This window comes from Apium graveolens, chromosome 5 (genome assembly GCF_009905375.1).
Source record: "Apium graveolens cultivar Ventura chromosome 5, ASM990537v1, whole genome shotgun sequence".
NCBI lineage: Eukaryota > Viridiplantae > Streptophyta > Magnoliopsida > Apiales > Apiaceae > Apium > Apium graveolens.
Window position 1 is genome coordinate 314,833,717 of NC_133651.1, and position 21,629 is coordinate 314,855,345.

The 21,629-nt window shown below is 36.0% G+C and overlaps 1 protein-coding gene across 2 annotated transcripts; it reads right to left on the reverse strand.

Annotated features, from left to right (window-relative positions):
- Positions 1–9: 9 nt before the first annotated feature.
- Positions 10–5,660, reverse strand: LOC141659467 (type I inositol polyphosphate 5-phosphatase 13-like). 2 transcript variants are annotated; one of them, XM_074466351.1, is made up of 11 exons: positions 4,241–5,660; positions 3,831–4,083; positions 2,934–3,738; positions 2,550–2,674; positions 2,319–2,403; positions 2,050–2,209; positions 1,907–1,947; positions 1,557–1,824; positions 1,119–1,242; positions 683–1,043; positions 10–584 (listed from the first exon to the last, which is right to left on the reverse strand). In XM_074466351.1, exons 1-11 carry the CDS (start codon positions 5,658–5,660, stop codon positions 216–218), a joined length of 4,011 nt encoding a protein of 1,336 aa, XP_074322452.1. In that variant the 3' UTR covers positions 10–215. The 2 variants fall into 2 exon arrangements, with proteins under 2 accessions (XP_074322452.1, XP_074322451.1); XM_074466350.1 differs by having other exon boundaries at positions 1,907–2,209.
- Positions 5,661–21,629: the final 15,969 nt, after the last annotated feature.

Genomic DNA, 21,629 nt, shown 5'->3' on the forward strand with positions numbered 1-21,629 from the left:
GCATTGTGCTGGAGTTTAAAAGTGCATTTTTTCTTTGGAAGCCAAAACTAATTCTTTCTTGTTACATTAACAAAGAACTTGTCTACTGAAACCCTACCATTTGTTGAGCTTTATAGATGATATTTACAGTTCAGAATCTACCAAGTGTTTCTCTAAAGAGCAGCACAGAGTCATAATACCATGATGGTTGATGATGCATTCAAGTCGCTCTACGACTATAAATCTTTTTCAGAACCTTCCGAACACTTATGCTCATCATTTTCGGATTGACTGCCTCCCTGCCTGACCCCAGATCGGTGATAAGTACTTCCAGATTTTCTAGAACCACTGCGGTTTGAAGAATCAGCAGTTCGCGTTGCTTTGCACGAGTTGCAGAGACGTAACTGTACTGTATGGCTTCTTGTCTCCCACGAACAATTGCTTCTCACAACCACCTTCAGCAAAGCTTCCTTGTCATGACCGTCTTCAGACCACCAGGTCTGTGGAACACCTTCGGTTAATTGCTCCGTGGTGTCAAAATCTTTATGACGAACTGCAATATCTGCAACTTGGTACGGTCCAACAACCCCGGATGCAGGGATGACCTAGAACACGTAAAGATAGCGTTTAAGGGCAGAGATAGAGAGAAAATTTTATCTTCTGTGTTCTTCTTACTAGTATCAATCTTAACAGTACAAAATACCTCGAGCCAACGAGGAAAACCAAAGGCGCCTCGTGATCTATATACCAATTCTTGCTCGTCCTCCTGGACGTTAGCTTGTCCCTCGCATATAATCTGATATATAGCTTTGTCTGCTGCACTTTGGTTTGTAATTTTGAAGCTGCCTGTTTCTTGGCTTTGAAGGTCTATACGCGTCGTACTGATCTCTGTTTCTGGAATAACACAAAGCTCCTGGCGCAAAGAGCTAATAGCTTCGTGTGACTGGATGATCTTCCCAGTTTCTTCCCTCCGGATTGATCTATCAACATTAGCTATGTCAACAGTTAACTTGCAGCGCACAGGTTTGTGATCACTTTCGAGCACATCCATACAAGCATCGTACCTTCAAAAAAGAGAAGGAACAATTTTAATACCAGAAGAAGGCGCTAGCTAGAACAGATCACACATAAGCACCTACTGTATTACTGAAGCCACTACAGGGAACTCTAAACTGCACTCTAGTGTTGAAGATGACCGGTTGTCTCGGAACAGTACCCTGTCACACCAGGCAGGAATACGCTTCTTTTCCCCCGAATCGTATCCTAGACAAAGGAAAAACTAAAGATAAGAGGCATTTCTTCAGGAAAAAATGAACAATTTGAGGACAAAGTACACGTTGAAGATTATAAGATCATATCCGGGCCTTCCTCTACCACCTTAAGGTTTTAGATGGACTGATAACTTAACATGGTATCAGAGCTCGGTTTAGGGAGGAACTCGGGTTCGTGTCCTCCCACCCTCATTTATTTAATTTAAATATTTGTATTGGTATTGGTTATGTATGTTGTTGGTCAATCTGTACAAAATGTATTGTACGATACCGCCTTAAGATTTTAGATGGACTCGAATACCATACCTCCTAATCCAGGTTTCCCTATATCAAACTTGTAAGTGGGAGGAAACCTGACAATGGCTTCCCTCATTCCTTGAAAAACCTTTCCTGCTTTCATTTCTGCTCGCAGCTGATCCCTTTCGCGAAGCCAATCAAAACTTCTCTGAGACACAAGGTCTCTCGCGTCATCATATGATATTCCAAAGAGTCGATAATTGAAGTCACCACAAAAGATAACAAGGTCTGCTTCAGCTAACTCCGGTTTGCCTTTGCCAGGATTAGACTCTACCGTCTGTCAAAACAAAAGACTATGTAGTTTAATCCATAACTTGAACTTGTTGGATAAGAAATGTACCAGCCTCAGATTTGCATACATCTGTAGAACGAACGCCTTGAGCCGTTGATGAGACACCAGCTGCAAGACAGATGATCCATGGCAAGCCAGAAGTATAAAGCATCCAACATAAATACGTGCACAAGGCAAGAGAGCAAATCAATAACAGGTATCGCAGCATACCAGAAACGTTACTAACGAGGTTTGATCTGAAAGTCATATTCCGGTATATATGACTAAAATCAGCATTGCGACGATTGACAGCTTCCAGATGTGCAGCAAAGTGACAGTTCACGAAACACATGATACGATCATACACTCTCAGCCGCAGACCAACACCACCCTGGATAGGAAAATATTATGGGATTGATTCAGAGATTGAAGAAAAGAAGATTAAAACATAATTACTGCAACACATGCCATCTGCAGTATCTGAAGAAAGATACTGATACCTTGTTACCAATCGTGCGACCCAAACCACATGCAACAGCACCAGCATCAAGGTCTCCAACATATGTTCTTATGCTAGTCCTTACCCTGGATTAAGGAAATTAAGAAGACCGCAACAGATAAATTTCAGAATCAAGTAACTTTGCACCTTGCAGAAGGTAGTTAAGGATAATGGTGTCAATGCTAAGCCTGCAGATAAGAAAAGCACAAGTTTTCTTTCATGAAGTACTTACCAGATAGCTATGAGCAAGCCTGCCAGCTGCCTCGAACCTACACGTTCAAAAGTTGATCCTTCATCCAATGCCTTCCCAATTGCATCTTGCCACCAGTTCCCTATTGAACTCCCTTCAAGTCCTACCTACAGTTGAGACAAATCGTATTTAAGTAGAACTGTAATCGGGATAGGTAGCTTGCAAAGAGGGTATTAGAGAGGACACAAGTGAAAGAAAGATTCACTATCTCAAACATTTGGATTTTTTTAGTACCTGCCTGGAACTTAGTCTTATCAGTAAACCACTGAAGCGTAAGGACAATGTTAGCAGATTTAGATATAGTTTCTAGCAATCGGTCTACTTATTACAGTTATAGACGGAAGTATTTGAAGCTTGTGAGCTCACCGTTTCTTTTGCTGCAGACATGGCTAGAAAACCTGCACCCATCTCCACTTCTTGCAGACCAACTACAAAAATGCCAACATCAGACACCGCAGAACCTACCCAAGCCATAAGTGCATCATGTGAAGATTTTCCTTGACCAACATTCCAGGTCCCAACTAGAATCTTAACGTTTTCCTTCCTCGTGTAACTTTGTTCTTTCTTTGATAACTCCGGTCTTATAATCTGATCTATAGGCCCCGGAGATGCAGTGCTCCATCCACGTATACCACCATGGGTAGCCAGACTAAAAAATTTACCATTTCCCGCTACCAATTTTATCACAGGGCCATTATGAGCAATCCAACCTGCAATCAGATTTCCATCAAGATCCAGCACTTGAACCATTCCACTCACATATCCAACCCATATGCGCAAGCCATAAGTGCAGAAGCATAGCACAGCACAAGGATGGTGATTAAATTCTTGTATACGAGTCCCATTCCCATCCCACTGAATAATTAAGCCATTTGTACATCCACTGTAGATCATTCCATTTGAGGCAAGCACTGCAGCTTCAATTTTCAGCCTCGACTCTTCCCCTCCGCTCTTTGATGCAGCTGCTCTACGAACAACACCTGCAGCTCCCATGATAACATTACGTGACCGCTTCAAAAATCCATGGGATTTTTCTTTTTTAGGTTTTGGAACCGCCTTCACGTTCATCTCATCTTCAACTTTTTGATCTTGCACTGGTGGCACATCAGCTCTGTTCTCGATATGACCATCCACATTGAACACTTTCAGAAGTTCCTTTGTACGTGCATCCCTGCAATTCAATGACTATCAGGATAATTAGGTCTCCCTTGAAAAAAATACTAGATTCCACACGTAACTGAGGCATATAGATTGAATATGTACCAGAGCGAGATAGATGAGGTACCAAATGCCCACACTTTAGCGACAACGTTGTCACACAACAAAACCTTAACATCTTGAGACGATATATTGCAGACACCATTAATGGTAGCTTGACTCCTGAGGTTAATCGATGATCGTTCTACTAGTAAAGAAGCCATGTGTCTTTCCTCTATTTTCAGAGACAGAGATTTATCAATAGCTTCCCAAGGGTAGACATGTATAGCACCACCTTCAGAACCTGACCATAAATCACCTGAATTTGAACAATAAGTACATATCAGTGAGGATTATTATGTAGTACAGTAACCTCCGCCAACCAGAGCTCTGATACCATGTTAAGTAACGAGTTCATCTAAAACCTTAAGGTGTTAGGGTCAGTTCTTAACTGAATCTTGAATAATAAAACTTACCATACGATGAAATGACCAAATTAAGAACAGGACTGCGATGAGCCTGCCACGACAAGCCATCAGAAAAAGGATCATCATTCAATTCGTCTTCCATATTCCAAGACCTAATTTTACCATCTTTATGTCCACTCCAAACCAACTTACTGCCACAATCAATCGCTAAGCAAGTGGTAGGTGAAGTGCTCACTGACTCGTAAAAAGGAGCTGCTTCTTCGTCTCCGCGCCTAGCTCTACCTCCAATCCCAATGCCTGGCGCAAAAGCATCCGATAATTTCCAAAGTCTAACTCCACACTCCAGTCCTCCCCATAACTGAGTGTCTGTACTAGCTATCGTTCTCAAAAACTTCCCAACCTGAGTTTCGCGAAGCGGATGAGGTCTGAGCTCAAGAAATGATGGCCTGTTAGGATGCACTGCAGCGCGACGTGGAGCTTTGAAGATATCAGGAGCATTTTCATTGTCTCCGACAAATTCAGGAAGTGATTGGCCATCCGGCACTGTGTAGTACTCGAACGAACAGTAGGATTGATTATCGTACTCATCCGAATCAGAGTTACCTTGGTGATTCTCGTCGAGGCTGCGTTTGTGTAGGAGACGTGGACTATTGCGTTTAATTTGTGTACCTGTGTTTGTTCGGAGCTGCTGTGCGTGTGATTTTATTCTTTGATTGTTTCGTGGTGAGGGCGCATTCGCCACTGGATCGTTTTCGTGTTTTACAAATTGTTGCTCAGATTTCTGAGGTGTTTGTGTTGAGCATGTTCGACCTGGTGGCAGTGGCAGAGCATCTCCTGATTCGTTATTCTTATCATCATCATTTACATTCTGTCGTCGAGTTGTTGCATTGTCCAGCACACACATCAAATTATCATCAGGCTCTACTACTGATTTTTTACGAGATTGTGAAGCACTGTCAGGCGCTGATTTACCGTCATCCTTGCCTTCCTCGTGTTCGGTTTTTTTCTCATCAGGTAGAGGACTAAACTCATTTTTGCGTTTATCGTCGTCTAATTGCTCTATTTTTGCAATTGATACGTCGTTGTCCTCGTCTGTTCTTTCGTTCTCATACTTACTCTCTCGATTATTGTCCGTTGAACGCAAAGTATGAAGCTCACACACCTGGTTTTTTCCATCATTCGCAGATTCTTGTCTGACATTATCGTTACGAGACACTGTTACATTGTCTACCGCAACTTCCTTATCCACAAGTTGCTCTCCCATTTGCAGTGATGCAGTGGAAGCCCGTAACCGATCATCGTCCTCCTCCGATGTTTCCTTGCCAATAGGCCTCTTACTGTGATCATTCCGGTCCTTCTCGACCTGCACTGTTGTTCTATCATGTGACACATTATCATTTTCGACATGTGGCTGATGATTCGAGGTTATCGAGATATTGTGATTGTTCTTGGAACGCTCTGCAGACATGTTGTTGATGGTGGTTGATACATTGGGAAGTAGCAGAAGAGAGAAGGATGAGGATGTTAATTTTGGCCTGGAAAATTAGTGTTGGTGAATGTGGCGAGTTGAAAGGCGAGGCTTACTGATGATGTGTGGGTAAGAATGTGTTTCTACATGCACAAAACAGTTAGAATAAGGTCCACCTACCATTTGGAAATTTTGTTAGTTTATTTGTCACATTTTGCCCCCTAGTTGATTTTTTTTTTGGGAGTGAATTAGGTCAACCTTTGAGAACATTAAAACTTTCAAGGAAAATGCCATGGGACAAAAAATTCCCACAATTATTCTCAAATATGAATGAGTAAGAGTATCTCCAGACCAATTAGGTATAATGTCTATGTGACAGTCTAATATACCTAATATATAAAAAATTTATCATTTCAACAGTAATTCTGGTTAGGTATATTTTTAGATGACGAGAAAAGACACGCTACATTTATTAAATGTACTCCCATCATCTAAATTAATATTCAATACACGTCAGCTCACCTTAGTTCATGATTAAAATATAGTCTAACACTTAATCTAATCTTACCCTGTATTCTCTTTTATAAATATTTTTTATAACAAATAACATACTACCTTAAGTAATTTTTAAATATTATTTAATTATTAACCAAAAATAAAAATTCTAATATTATATTATAATAAACTATGCTTCAGTTAAAAATTATATTTATATGTAGGTAATGTTTGTTAATTTTATTTTTTCCATTTTTAAATATGTTATTATATTTATAATTGCAATAATTTTATATTTTATAATATTTACTTTAAACTATTTTCATAAATATAAAAAAATAAAAATATTGTTATTAAATATTTTTGATTTAAATACATGTTTTATTTTCAATTGTATTGAATATAAATAGCTTAAATTAATTTTAATTTTATATTGAAAATTAAAAATAAAATAATATTTTAGATATAACTAATGAATATAGCTAATACCACTGGAACATAAATGTACAACAAAATTTTAGCTAATGGTATTTTAGCTAACAAGTTTACATAACCCTTGAAGATGCTCTAATGATACTGTCACAACAAAAAGTATAAAAAACTGTTACAAAATTACGTGAGATGATTGATGAAATAATATAAAATAATTTAATTGATATTATCGATGTGAATGTATGAGAGTCCATTTTTATTTAACAAATAAAAGACTAACACGGTAACATTTTATAATTATTTTGGAAACTAATTTAATACCTGTAATTTTTTTTACAGTCATTTGTATATTTATATACGCTCACGAATCAAAAATTGCAAAATATTGTTCGAAAAGTTTTTTGATAAAATTTTAAAATCAAAACTAATATAGGTTGTTTCAGCCAAAAATAATTGCAGAGGTTTATATAAATCTTGGGACACAAATAATTCAACAATGGAAAAATAAGATTAGGTTTTTTTGACTAGAACGAACCAAAAAATTATCCGCGTCAGATCTCGAATATTTTTCGAAAATCACGTTAAGCCCCGATTTCAAATTCAAAAATAAATACTTCCTCCGTCCCAAAATGATGTTCCTATATTGACTTTCGGTACTGTATTTACGTCTAATATATAATATCAAACATAGTCATGAGTGATCTCGTTGGATTCGTCTTTATCAGTACTTTAATACAGTGAAATTTTTATATTTAATACTAATACGAATTTAAAGATATTAACGATCAAAAGTGTGCATTGGCAAACATGTCCAACACAAAGAGGAAACGTTTTTAGGTACGGAGGGAGTATATTTTAGTACACATTTAATATTATCAGTGCTGTCTGGACCATTTGACACATGGAAATTTAGGGAACCCAAAAGCCATGAGGAGGTCAAGTCAACCATTCACATCACTTTTTCTATACAAATTTGAACTCGGATACGCGTATTGACCTAACCTTTGGCCAAAATGTAAAAAATGCGATGAGTCACTCAACTCAAACAAAATCTGACAATTTCAACTCTGGCTTAAGTTGACTTTAATTATCCAACAAATATATATACTATATGTATATACTTGCTCGGGTGTAATTGAGTCGAGTCTAATACTATCATGTCAGGCTCGATTTAAACACGATTAAGAAGTTCTGGATCGAGCTCGAAGTTCGGTTTTTATAAAGTTCGATAGACTCTAGTTCGGCTCGAATCGCTTTCACCAAATATTGACAAAAACTCGAAATATGATTGACTCAACTCGATTCGATTAGGTATATAAAATTTATATAATTATTAATATAATTATTATAAAAAATAAAAATATTAGAAGTTCGATATGGTTCGCGAGAATAATGGAGGCTCGATAAGGTTCGGCATAATGCTCATGAACTTTACGGGTAGCTCGAGTCTAAGATAATAAAGAATTGTTAGAGCTCGAGTTCGAACTCGACTCGATTATTATCAAGTTGAATTCAAATATTTTATTAGTTGAGTTTAAGTAGTTGACGAATTGTTTAAGTTATCTACGCCCCTACGGATAATTATAGGGGAGTAAGGTGATAAGAATAGGGGGATTATAAGATAGATATTAGGGAACTTTCTTAAGATCACATATGTGTATATAAATAAATTTATAAGTAATTTAGATAATAATGAATATAATATACAGTCATTCATTATCTTTAAGCTAATATCACCTACTCAAAATTAATTTTAATCAGTGAATGAAACATTCAAAAAATGAAGCGATTTAATATAAAATTGTAGAGAAAATTTTGTTAATTGAACATAAATAAATTTCATTTTTATGTATGATAACTTTATTTTTATCAATAAAATTACCGAATTCAAAATAATTATAAAATAATTTTTATTGAATGATGAAATAATTAAAGTAAAAAATATTTTTTTGGACGAGTCAAAAGAACCCATATATGTGTCACTCTATATCGTCCAATTCATGTGCAAACAAATATGAAAGAAAAGTAAAAGAAACCAATAAAAAGCACATGTTTTGAACTGTTGAATAATTTATGTTTAATGTATTTGAATTTATCAATCATTAGTACAAGACCAATGAGTTTTCATCTTATTACGAAGATTTTCTTTACTTTTTTCTCGTACTTGACACGTATTTTAAAACTAGTATAAAATATAGTTTTATAATTTATTTTTAGAATATTCTTTTTTATGTATAAAATTTTAAACATTATATTTTTATTTAAAAAATTATATTTAAAATTATTTAAAAAACCATATTTTACAGAAATCTTAAAATACGTGCCGATTCCGATTCCCCTTCTCCTAAGAGCATATGCACCCATGAAATGCTTTGATTCATCAATTCATTGATAAAATTGATAGAGTCAATTACTGTTCATAATTTTAACTCAACTTTTATGCAGCCATATAACTCAATCAATTCATGAATTAATATTTGCTGGACTTAAAAAAGGATTTTCAGGAGAGAGAATGGAAGAAAAAGATGGACAAAATCTTAAAATACTACCAAAAATAGGTTAGTTTTGGTGTAAATAGTAATTGAAGTCTGTTGATGACTCCATCAAAAATTAAAGGAGAACTTGATGAATTGATTGAGTATCACAAATTGATGGAGTCAATTTACTTCCGGTGCATAAAAATTATGTTAAACTCGTTAAACTCTTTCATGAATCAAAATTTTGATCTCCACTTGCATATGCTCTAATATAAATAGCCTCCTGCGGAACTGAGGGAATAATTACTTTGAGTGAGAATATTTATACTACCAATTAGTTAAACAAATGTACAATATTCTTTAAAGGGTGGGTGTGGTTTAGGAATATAAAAGTTTGTACGCTATGGAGTCCTTGCTGCATATAAATTGGTGAGTCTTCAAGTGCATACAATATTTAAATTCAAATCCCTAAGTTATTATGTCTCGTTTTAGGGTTTTAAATTGGGCGAAAAAGAGGTGAAAATTAAATAAAATAGTGATTGTATTTTTGAATATTTTAATGAAACGCAAACAAGTAGTAATAAATACGATTTTAACAAACTTCTAATTCAAAAATAGGATGAAAGTACTTAATCAGCCTATCACTTACTTTCTTTCATTTTAAAAATTCGGGAGTAAGGCGTTATGTCGTACATACAACTTGTTTTTCAATAAAAATTAGTAATTAATGGCAAAATTTTTGGGTAATGGCTCTAAATGCTCATTATAGAATAAAAATGGCCAAAAATACAAATATTCAAAACAAATGGCCCAAAATACCGATTTGATACGCATGTATCACATGCCTATTCGGATATATGAATTCTCGGATTGCGCATCTGGAGAAACATGTGTATCTTTCCTTTTATTTCGGTTGAAAAAAATGAAAACAAAATATTAAAAAAAAAATTAAGGTTGGATATTCATTTCTGTAATGTGTATATATCGGGATACGCAATCCTTTATGATTTATTTATTTTTTTAAAAAAGTGAAGACATGCATTCTTGAAATAAATATCATGGGATCCGCATTTACAAAATGCATGTTTTTGTAAATTCCGATATTCCTTTTTAAAATGGGTATCCTGTTGGTATTTTGGATTATGCACTCTGGTTTTAAATATTTTGGATAATTGATACCGAAATATGAGTATTTTGATAATTTCCCAAAATTTACCAAACGTCAATATTATAGAAGATGAAAACAAAATCTCGTAACCTATTCGAGAATTCGAAATTTATACACTTGTAGAAAAATTCAAAATGAAGTCATCTAAACATTTGTGCGACTTGCTCCTTATACCTCACTATATTAAATAATTAGGCATGCACCTAATGCCTCATTAATGGTTAATCATGACATTATTAAATTAATAAATGCATAATAAGCTTGTCAAAAAATGCATAAGTGATAGAGGATGATAACTACAATCTGATTTAGTCGTATCCAACTTTTATAAAAAACCACATAAATGGAATAATTTATTACAAAAAGTAATGCAAGAAAACTACAAAAACAAGCTACCAACCTCAAGAAGTTGTTTAACAAGTCTTGAGGTGTTGAGTTAGGAACACAAATGGAAGGCTTGATCCCAAAGCTTTTCAAGAGCTTCAAGAAAAGCAAGACTCTGAGGCAACACAATCCTCAGTCAACTCCTATTCATAATATTCAAGACTTTTATCCTGATGGTTATAACCTCAAATATGAGGTACCAGTGCAGCAGCAGCACCAGCAGCAGCAACAAGTTGATGGTTTTGATCAGGAAACCAAGTTTAGGCCACAACGACAGAAGTCGTTTAGTCACGTTCATTACGTAGATGGAAGGTACTCTTCTGAAGAATCTGTGGATTCGTCGAGGCAGATTGTTAGGTTTAAGAGTCATAGAAGGATGTTCTCATGTGTAACTGGTGCTTAAAACCGCGTTTTTTTCAGTTGTATTATGATTGTCATTGTTTGGCCTATGTTTTTAGTAATAAGTTGAAGGCCTGTTGGTGAAAATGATTCTTTCTCCCTTTCTTTTGTTCTATTTGCTTGTGAAAGTTGATATGTTAGATTATTGTACATGAGGCATTCTGCAGATGGATCGATTAGTAAATCCGTTAGAATACTGATATAAGATCCTGTTCGAAATATTCAAGATTAGGGTTTCTGGAGAGTTTGCAGCTCCAGAAATTTTGTCTGTTGTCTTGGTTTAGGTGAGTTTCTTTGGTCAAATTGTTTAGGTACATAATTTTTGTTTCACTTGTCATTCTAGGTGTCTGAGTAATATTTTTATTTCAATTTGATCATATTTTATTGACAATGTTATACTAAAAACAATGATTTTGTTTACCAAACATGTTCATTGTGAAGTCAGGTCAACTAGTGTTACCTGATCCAATGCTGAAACATTTTGGCTGCCAGTTACCAACTTGTCCAAATGTTAAATTAAGAAGCCTGCAAATTTGTTCTTTCTTACATCTTGATGCAACTGAGTGTTAGCTAGAGCTGATAATACCGAGGACCTCTCGGTCAAGTGGTATCTCCCTTGCTTCCTTTACGGCAAAACCTTGAAAACTAGGCGGCTGTATGTAGCCTACTATCCATCATAAACGACAGATTTGTCGCCAATTATTTCAAAACTACAACTGATATGCAAGTACCAATCACAAATATGTTAAGCATTTGTTTCATTATGTTGACATGTACACAAAACTTCTAAATTGATCAACTAAGCAAACAGGACAATAGAGACTTCCTTGACAGGAGAAAGAACATGTTATAAACCAGAACATCTAGGAAAGCTGCTAACTGAGCACATCTTATATTTGCTTCAAGAGCTTGTTTTGACATAATCTGCTAAACACAACTTAGAATGAGAGGTGAATGTGTCTGCTATAAATTTGAAGGGGTTATGGATCCCAGACAATATCGAAAAGTGATTGCAGTACATTAACCCTGAAAGATTTCTACTACACTGTATTATAAATGTTGCAGACTATACTAGAAAATGTTGAGTCTTAAATACAATTCTTTCAAAACCATTCTGCTAAAGAACCTCTGGTTCTCTGTTATAGTCTTATGAGGCCTTTTGGGATGTCAAAAAAAACAAATCCGTGCAGGCTCGGCCCACCGAAAACAATATCATACTATCGTGGAGTTATGGCTCACTCGCGGCCCAACAGTCTTGTAACTAGTTCTCCTTTGAGGCGGACCATATATAGTCAACAACGGATATGGTCAATTTTCTTTTGCAGATTCTCAAACAGAAGCACCAGTATCAGAGCTTGCTTTTCAACTAGTGTCACTTGATGCTAAATATTAATATCTTCTTTCTCAAGGGAACCTATCCTGAAGATTGCACAGTTAGTTGCAGTGATGAAACTCTGATGCAAACATTTTGACTTCCTTTCAAGGAGAAAGAACATGTTATAAACCAAAACATCTAATACAGAAAGGCTGTCAAAACACAACTTATTAAGTGATATTTTGCTAGGGCAGACCATTAGAGGCAGCAGATCTAATAAGTGGATCATTAGGAATATGAATAGATGAATGTGTTTGCTGATGATCATCTAACCATAATTCCTGCAGGCAGCTTCAAACACGAAAAGTCGAAAACCAAGAAAAAATGTTTAGATGACCATCAACAAACATATCCATATATGCAAGATATCAAACTTGTACAGACCCTCTAGGCCTCTAGTAAGCATAAGAGTCTAGCCAAAACTCATCATAAGCATAGTCTGTAATGTGAGTTTAGTTTGAGTTTATAACAGGGATAGTTTCACAAGATAAGCATATTCTAGAGAATAAACCTTCAATCTAGCTGGCTGTTGATGACAAATGAAAGAGTCTTAATTACTACAACATTTGACAGATTGCCACATATGCATACTTATCCTGCGAAAGTGACAGGTAGATAAAGACTGCTATGAACTGTTATATGCATGAGAATCCAAGATAAACTACCTAGTATGATTAAGCACTGTAATTATCAATTAAAATCTAATTATTAAACTCATACAGATCATTGAATTACCAGGAACACATGTGAGTAAGTCCATGGGAGGTCTAGTTTAGCACATGATTTGTTCAGAAGATTTCGAGAATTTAGTAATTTTTGGTGTTTTTTACAGTCACTTGAGGGTTGCAACCTCATCTCTTTCCTAGCTTTCTCTAGGATTTACAGGAAAAACAGGTGGTTAAGTTTACATGATTGAACAGTCAGAGTGAATAACCGCGGTAATGAGTAATTAACAACAAAGAGAAAGCGTAAATGATGCTATGAAGTTGCTGAAAGATTGAGGTCTCTCTCACCATTAAACCTTGTGTGCCTGCCTCCAGCAGGCGCTTAACAGATTGCCGGTGAATGAGACTCTGGTTGTTGATTGCAAAGCAGAGAAATCACAATAAGCTAAGCTAATACTTAAGCAAAATCTGGGAAGCTTATATATTTATTCACTGCAATGCTCTTGGTATAGAGCTCATATCAAACAAAAAATCAAGATGATTGCTACATAAGCAGCGTAATTAGCTAAAGATCTCTCCTAAAAACAAGCAACAACAAAACAAAACAGAAGTATATTAATAACTTTTTGATCAGCTTTCTAATTATTCAGTTAAATATGAACTAAATTTCCAATACATTATTCTCAGTTCCTATGATGCTTAAAATTGCAGTCTTCAATTTAATCGGTTTTCAGTATCTCATTCGTAGTCTAAAAATGTATGCTCAGGTTTTATTGCCAGTTCATCTTCACTATATCCTCCACTGTGTTGGAGTGCCCTCTCAAGTTCCATTGTCCGGCCATCATCAGTACCATCTTCCTTTGTTTGGTAATTATGGTCGTCCCCTTGATCGCGTGTGTTTGGTAATTATGGTCGTCCCCTTTATCAGTACCATCTTCCTTTAGATGTGACTTTTTCTGATTTAAGTCTGGCTTCTTCTTCCATTAAACTCTCCAAGTCCATTCCTGAATTTTCCTGAAAGAATAACTGTCTTGACATTTCTTCATCAAGATCTAAAAGTTCATCAGAACTTATCATTTTACCAGCATCAAAACTTGTCCTGTGACTTGTGATTTCAGTTTTTCTTGATGAGAAACCTCTACCTTGACTATGACCTCTACCCATTCCAGGGTTTCCTTAATCATCATTTTCATCATCCTTCCCTTTCAGTGTCTTGTCAGTCTTGCATTTGAACTTAATTACTTTCTCCCTCTTTTTGGCATCAGCAGGTAGTAGAAGAGAGATAAGCAATTCCACTGAGCCTTGGATTTCAGTAAGTTGAGATTGCTGAGAAGCTTGATTTTTCAGAATATCATCAATCTAAGCTTGTTGTGTTTCTTGAGTCTTCTCAATATAAGCAATCCTGTCAAAGGTATGTTGGAAGAACTTTTTCTTATCAATCTTGTGAACTTGTTCTTGCTTCATGAGTTCTTCCCTTAAGAGATGTAACTCTGCATGAGTATTTGAATGAAGACCTTGTAAATGTTTAGTACTCAATGCAGTGACTCTAAGCTGTGTTTTGAAATCATCAGTATTTAACATCTCATCAGCTTTTGTCAATTGCTCAGCCAGATTCTGTGCAGAAGAAGCACAGGTGACTGAGTTCCATTCCTTAGTCCAATCCCGTCCTGCAGGAGTTTCACTCCAAGGTACTGGTGCTTCTCTTGTAACAAACTTCTTAACAAGTTCAAATTTAAGAACGGTTTGTTGAGGAGCATGTTCTGAAGGACCTGCTTCATCAGCATCTGCTTGTAGAGCAGCATCACCATTATCTCCAGCATTTGCAGCATCAGAACTTACAGAATCAGTATCTTCTGATAAAACAACAGTGTGAGTAGCAATGGAGGCTTCAGCATCCTCTAATTGCTGATCTGGTTCTAAGTTCTGATCAACAACCATATCCTGATGCTCACCGAAATTCTGATGCAGAGAAGGTGTAGTAGATAACTCTGGAGTTTGAACAACATCAGTAACAGGTGTTGTTGAAGGATTAGTTGCTGTTGGAGCGTCTAAGAGAATTACTTCAGGCACAACCAAGGTCTGAATATCAATATCAGCACTTGTGCCTGGATCAACAGGAGATACAGATTTTTGAACAGGAGATATAGATGGTGTGGTGGCCTTTTCAGTAACAGCTTCCTGAGTTGGAGTTGATGGAGAAGTAGAGACTGGAGCAGATTCCTTTTCTTGTGAGATCAGAGATTCCTGATCCCCTTCCTTAGCTGCTGCTTCTTCATCATCTGAAACTGGCCTTTTTGCCCTCTGTTTCTTGTATCTCTTTGTAGATATGGATTCCTTGGGAGTTTCAGGAACAATCATTCTTCTAAGCCTCTTGACAAGCCTAAATCCCCCAATTCCAGAATCCTTCTGAGAAGTCACTTTCTCAGCTTCTTTAACAACAGGTTCTGAAGAAGGAACCTGTTCCTCAGTATCAGATTCATCTTTCAAAGCAATTCTCCTTCTCTTTTGAGGTGTTTGAGGAACAGTCTTTGTCCTCTTAGGCTTAGAAGATGAAGGGTTCACAGGAGGTTCTGAGGATGAGGGTTGAACTGTCTGTGAAGTGGAGAGATATGATCTAAATATTGCCTTAGTGTAGGTTGAGTAGTATGGGTGGTAGGTGCTGATGGTTGTTGTGGTGTTTGGGAGGTTGTTGTTGATTGTACATCAGGATAAACAGATTTATAAGTATCAGGATCAGCATTTACTAAGATCTGTTTTACAGACTGAGGAATCTGTAAAGGTCTAACCACTGGTTTCTTAGTGTCAGCATTTACCAGGTCATTAAAGTATCGTTTTGCAACTTTAAAAGGTGGAGTTGAGGTACTAATTAGTTGAGGTTCATCAGTACAAAAAGTATATATAAGTTGACAGAATCTAGCAAAGTAGATAACATTCCTATCCTCTGTCATCCTATCCCCAATAAAACCAATTATAGCCGTTGCAAAATCAAAATGAGTTTGGTTTATAATGGCATACTCGATGTGCTGACTCATTATGGGGATGACATCAAAATTTGAACACTTGTTCCCAAAAGCTTTAGTGATGCAGTCGAAGAAAAAGCTCCATTCCCTCCTGATATGAGCCCGTTTCAACTGCCCAAGCTTTGCCAAACTCTGTTCATATCCCAAACTGGCCATTAACTCCTGAAGAGCTGATTCCTCCGGAATTGAAAAAGTACATCCTTCTGGGAGATGTAGAGCCTTACGTATTGTACCAGGAGTGACTGCATATGAAGAATCACCCACTTCGAAAACAATACTAGGAGTACCATTTGGACCACCACTATCAAAGTTTCCAGTCCTCCAAAGTGTCAGAACTTGTTGACTTGAGAAGACGGAAGGTTGGGTCAACGCATACCCGATTTCACTATGTGCAAGAAGATCTTGCACAAAATGCAATTCAGATGGAGCTTCAGCATTATCAAGAATAGCAGCATAATTGTTTGGAACAAATTTAGCTCCATCAATGATTAAATCCTTTGGTGCCATGAAATTAATCGAGATGTGTAAGTGCCTGTTAGGTGTTTGATAGAATGTCTATATGAAAAATCAACGTTAGAAGAAGTAAGAGAGTAAAAGCAAATAGAGAGAAAAAATGTGAAAGGAAATAAAAGATTAAAAAATCCTCTCTCTGTCTTACTTATACCTTAAAAAAAATGTAACCGTTCGACACCTGTCAGACATGCAGTAATAACGGATAATTATTGAGCTCGAGGAAACAGTAATCATTACTTACCCACTTGCAGTTTTTCAAGGAAAAACCGTTCCACTTACCCAGTTATTCCATTAATCAAGGTGAAACAGTTTTAATTCAAAATTGAAACCGTTCCCACTTATTTAATTATTTATCACTGCAACATCAATATTCTGGAAAAAAAATTCAAGTGAAAATGACCATAATAAATCAGATGAGCAAGTATTGATAAAATAAAATCAGAACTTAAGTTAAAACAGAATTTATATGGTCATCAGAATATGAATATATATCAGGATTTATCAATGCATTACAAAATATCTCAGAGACAAGATCTTGAAACAAAAACAAATTTCATTAATATATCAAGAGAATACATTCATGAAATATAAATTACATCAGAACTTGTACAAGATTTCCATAAGTTGTTAAACCTAACGTCAACAGCCTTTGTCCTAGCTCAAGAAGCAGGGCAAGGCTGATGATGAAGAAAAACAGGAAGAAGAAAATAAATCATTTCTTCTTCCTACTCTCGACAAACAGAATAGCGAGTCGTATGACTCGCTCTTGCTGGCGGATAGCTTCCAGCCTTTCCTCCTCCAATCGCTCCAGATGGCTATGGTAATCCATATAGAAGAACAGGAGGTGGGTGAGTACCTCATGTGGAACGGAGTCCCATATCTCATCAGGAATGGCAGTAACATGCCATTCCTGCTGCCAATCAGCACACCTCAGCTCCATGTTGAAAGTTTCGTAGTTCAAAAACATATTGTATCTGACCATGGTGTTTTTGATATAAAAAGTATGAAGGTGAGTTTGTGAGAAAAAAATTGATGGAAAGGCTGATGTGAAGTGGTTGCTTATATAGGCAAGAGAATGCTAGGAGACGTAAAGAAATTTAATGCTTACAGGTGAATTAATTCTACCTCGTCTCCCCAGACTTGGAAAAAGAAAAATATTCATTGGAAAGAGAAAACATGGTTTAATGCGCACAAGAAGCAAGTAAAAGTTGACTGTTCAAGTACGAGTACCACTATCCCTAACTATAGTGACTATTAATCTTCCACTTCAACATATTCAGGTTTAAACTGAGACTGTTGTAAAATTTTATCCATAAATAAGTCAAGTAAAGAATCAGACGTGAATATCAGAACTTAGACTTATATCAGAACTTAACAATCATCAGAACATAATCTCTTAACTCGAAAAATGAATGCCTATTTTAGTAAATTCTCACACAAATTCTGATTTATATTCTTCAGAACATAATCATCAGAACATGCAATCAAAACTTGTCCTCAGAATTTATGCAATGTGACACAATGATTGTTCATCTAAAATAACATAGATCACCACAGTGATTTTCATCATTCATATGGAGTGGTTGGTGTGTGCATTAAGCTAAATATCAGACAAAGAGTAAAGTCTGATTTACTTCAGTACATCTTAGAAATAAGGCATAACTAAAACTTTGCTAAAGAGCTGTTATTATCCTGAAACCTACTGTTGAATGAGTTCATGCTTGAGTCCACCTCAACTATTGTGTGCTAATTTTGTGCATCTTTTTAGATTCCTTTTTACAGTGGCTTCTCAGTGTAAGTGAGTCACGACTGCTTATCAGAATTTATGTTATTATCAGAGTATTTCTCCAGTAATCATAAAGTGTGAAAAGTCACCAAGAAAATATTTTATTTGCTTTTCTGATGCATATTACTTAATACCAACAATGCACTTGGGTCTTTCCTTCCACATTTTTACTCTAGATCTCAAAGGAGTACCTGATTTTTAATCCTTGTTTCGTTTTTTTTTCTTTTCTTTTGATAAGTGAGGTTTATCAGCACTTAGTTTATTCAACAGATTTACTAGTATCAGAACTTAATAGATGAGTAGCATTATTCTAGTTTGTGACTTAGTAATAAGATAGACAAAGTAAACTCAACTAAGCTCAATTATCAGAATTTGCTTGTGTCAATAGATTTCCACAGAAATAATTACTTCTTACATGGGATCCCTTGTTTATTGAAGACTACTTGTCAGCATCTAGCACAATTATCCTCATAGGATTGAATAGTTACCTAAACAGACATATCACTATCAGAGTTTAGAAACATTGATCAGACAACAGTCAGTACTTAAACATATTTTTCATTTAAGCACAGAATACACAAAGAGATTGACTTCTGTAAATATTGATCATAAAGTCTGATGCAACAGAACAAAACTAAGCAGATTTAGAGAAAGAACCTGAAACCATTCCAAATTCATTTACCAATCTTGTAAAAGTAGCTTCACACAATGGTTTTGTAAAGATATCTGCTAGTTGTTGATCTGTTGGAACAAAGTGCAATTCCACTGTACCTTCATCTACATGTTCTCTGATGAAGTGGTACCTGATGCTGATGTGCTTTGTCATAGAGTGTTGAACCGGATTACCTGTCATAGCAATAGCATTTTGATTATCACAGTAAATAGGGATTTTGAAATATGTTAACCCATAATCCAGTAACTGATTCTTCATCCGAAGAATCTGTGCACAACAACTTCCTGCAGCAATATATTCTGCTTCTGCAGTTGATGTGGAAATTGACTTTTGTTTCTTGCTAAACCAAGAAACCAATCTGCCTCCAAGAAATTGGCAGCTTTCACTTGTGCTTTTCCTGTCAATTTTACAACCTGCAAAATCTGCATCTGAGTAACCTATTAGTTTAAAATCTGATTCTCTGGGATACCATAATCCCAGATTAGCTGTTCCCTTAAGATATTTAAAAATTCTTTTCACAGCTGTTAAGTGAGGTTCTCTTGGATCTGCTTGAAATCTTGCACAAAGACAGGTAGCATACATGATATCAGGTCTATTAGCAGTTAGATAGAGTAGAGAGCCAATCATACCTCTGTAATTAGTAATATCTACTGATTTACCAGTATCCTTATCCAGTTTTGTTGCAGTGGCCATGAGAGTGGATGCACTTGAACAATCTAGCATTCCAAATTTCTTCAGCAAGTTTCTGGTGTACTTAGTTTGACAAATAAAAGTGGCTTCTTCATTTTGCTTGACTTGAAGGCCCAGAAAATAGCTAAGTTCCCCCATCATACTCATCTGATACCTTGACTGCATTAGTTTGGCAAACTTCTGGCAAAGTCTGTCATTTGTAGACCCAAAAATGATATCATCAACATAAATCTGGACCAAAAGTAAGTCCTTTCCATGGTTAAGGTAGAACAGTGTTTTATCTATTGTTCCTCTTTTGAATCCACTTTCCAGAAGAAACTGAGCTAAAGTCTCATACCATGCTCTAGGAGCTTGCTTAAGTCCATAAAGTGCTTTATCAAGCCTGTAGACATAATCTGGATGTTTGGAATCTACAAAGCCTGGAGGTTGTTCAACATATACTTCCTCCTCCAATTCTCTATTGAGAAAAGCACTTTTCACATCCATTTGAAAGACAGTAAACTTTTTGTGAGCAACATAAGCCAAAAATATCCTTATGGCTTCTAACCTAGTGTTATTCCTAGTGGACTAACAATGAGATTTACAGAAGGGGGGTTGAATGTAAATCTCAAAACTTTTTCAAGTTTTGAGCAGTTTATGAAAGTTGTGTGTTCAAGAAGAACAAGTGTGTGAATTGCTTTAAGCTAATACAGACAGATATATATTCAAGCACAAATGTAAAGAACACAACAGACCTTAAAAACTTTTCTGGTGGATTTGTTGTTCCACCAGAGATGGTATTTTAGAAAATCTGTGATTAAAACAATGTTGATCACAGCTGCATCCTAGTACAAACTAGATGAATTTTCTCTCAATATTTTTCTAAACAGCTCTGGAAAATCTCTCTTCTAATTACTAGCTTCTACTTGGTTTATATATTACCAAGTGTACAAGTGAAGAACAATATAAAATACAGTAATAAAATAAGATCTTCACTTGCTTCTTTTCCTGTTCATTCCAGTACTTTGTTGACTATTGCATCTTTGTACTAAAGAAGAACGGCTGCTTTTTCTGTTGTTCCTGAAATTCGGCTACCACATCTCAGTTGTCTCTATCAACCCATGTGCCTCTGTTTGTAGGTACAACTACCCCTTATTAACGGCTAATCATCAGAACATCCGTTGAAGATTTCATCCGTTGATGCACTCATTCGTTGAAGGATGTTATCCGTTGAAGCTTTCATCCGTTGATGCACTCATCCGTTGAAGGATGTTATCCGTTGATGATTTTATCCGTTGAAGCTTTAGAGACATCCGTTGAAGCTTAGCTTCTCATCCGTTGAAGGTCTTTAAGTCATCCGTTGATACCACTTCACTTATACAAAATTACAAGGCATGAAGTATTTACAATTGGCCTTCCTATCTGCATATCATCTAGTAGTCAACATGACTCATAGTTTCTCTCAACTTCCAAGAATTACATTTTAAATACAGAGACTGAAATATGCTACAACACTAGACTTATTTCTAAGTAAAGCTACACCATCAACGGATAGCCAAAGTGGTCTTATCCGTTGAGGCTACAGACACTAAATTTCTACTTAAGTATTTTGTTAAACATATCATCAAACTAATGCACATACATTCCTAACAATCTCCCCCTATTTATGTCTATAAGAATTGTAGGCATAAATTCAGGGTTAACTTGATGATAACAAAACACTTAACAGATATATGAATTGAAACTAAGTAGAAATTTAAAAATGCTGCAAAAGTGTATGTACTAGGAGGTAATTGAAGATTTACAGTGTTTCCAAGGACACTCCTTTAGTCTGAGCAAATCATCTTTTTCTTCTTTGTTCCCTGGTTTTCTTTCCTAGCCTTTTGTCATTTTCCTCAATTTGGAGTTGGAGT

What these genes read in the sequence shown, in the direction of transcription:
- LOC141659467 (XM_074466350.1), bottom strand. Translation starts at nt 5,660, where the DNA reads ATGTCTGCAGAGCGTTCCAAGAACAATCACAATATCTCGATAACCTCG. An exon ending in ACCTCATCTATCTCGCTCTG is followed by an intron (nt 3,739 to 3,830) that starts GTACATATTCAA and finishes ATTGAATTGCAG; the next exon opens with GGATGCACGTACAAAGGAAC. An exon ending in GTTTTCCTCGTTGGCTCGAG is followed by an intron (nt 585 to 682) that starts GTATTTTGTACT and finishes TACGTGTTCTAG; the next exon opens with GTCATCCCTGCATCCGGGGT.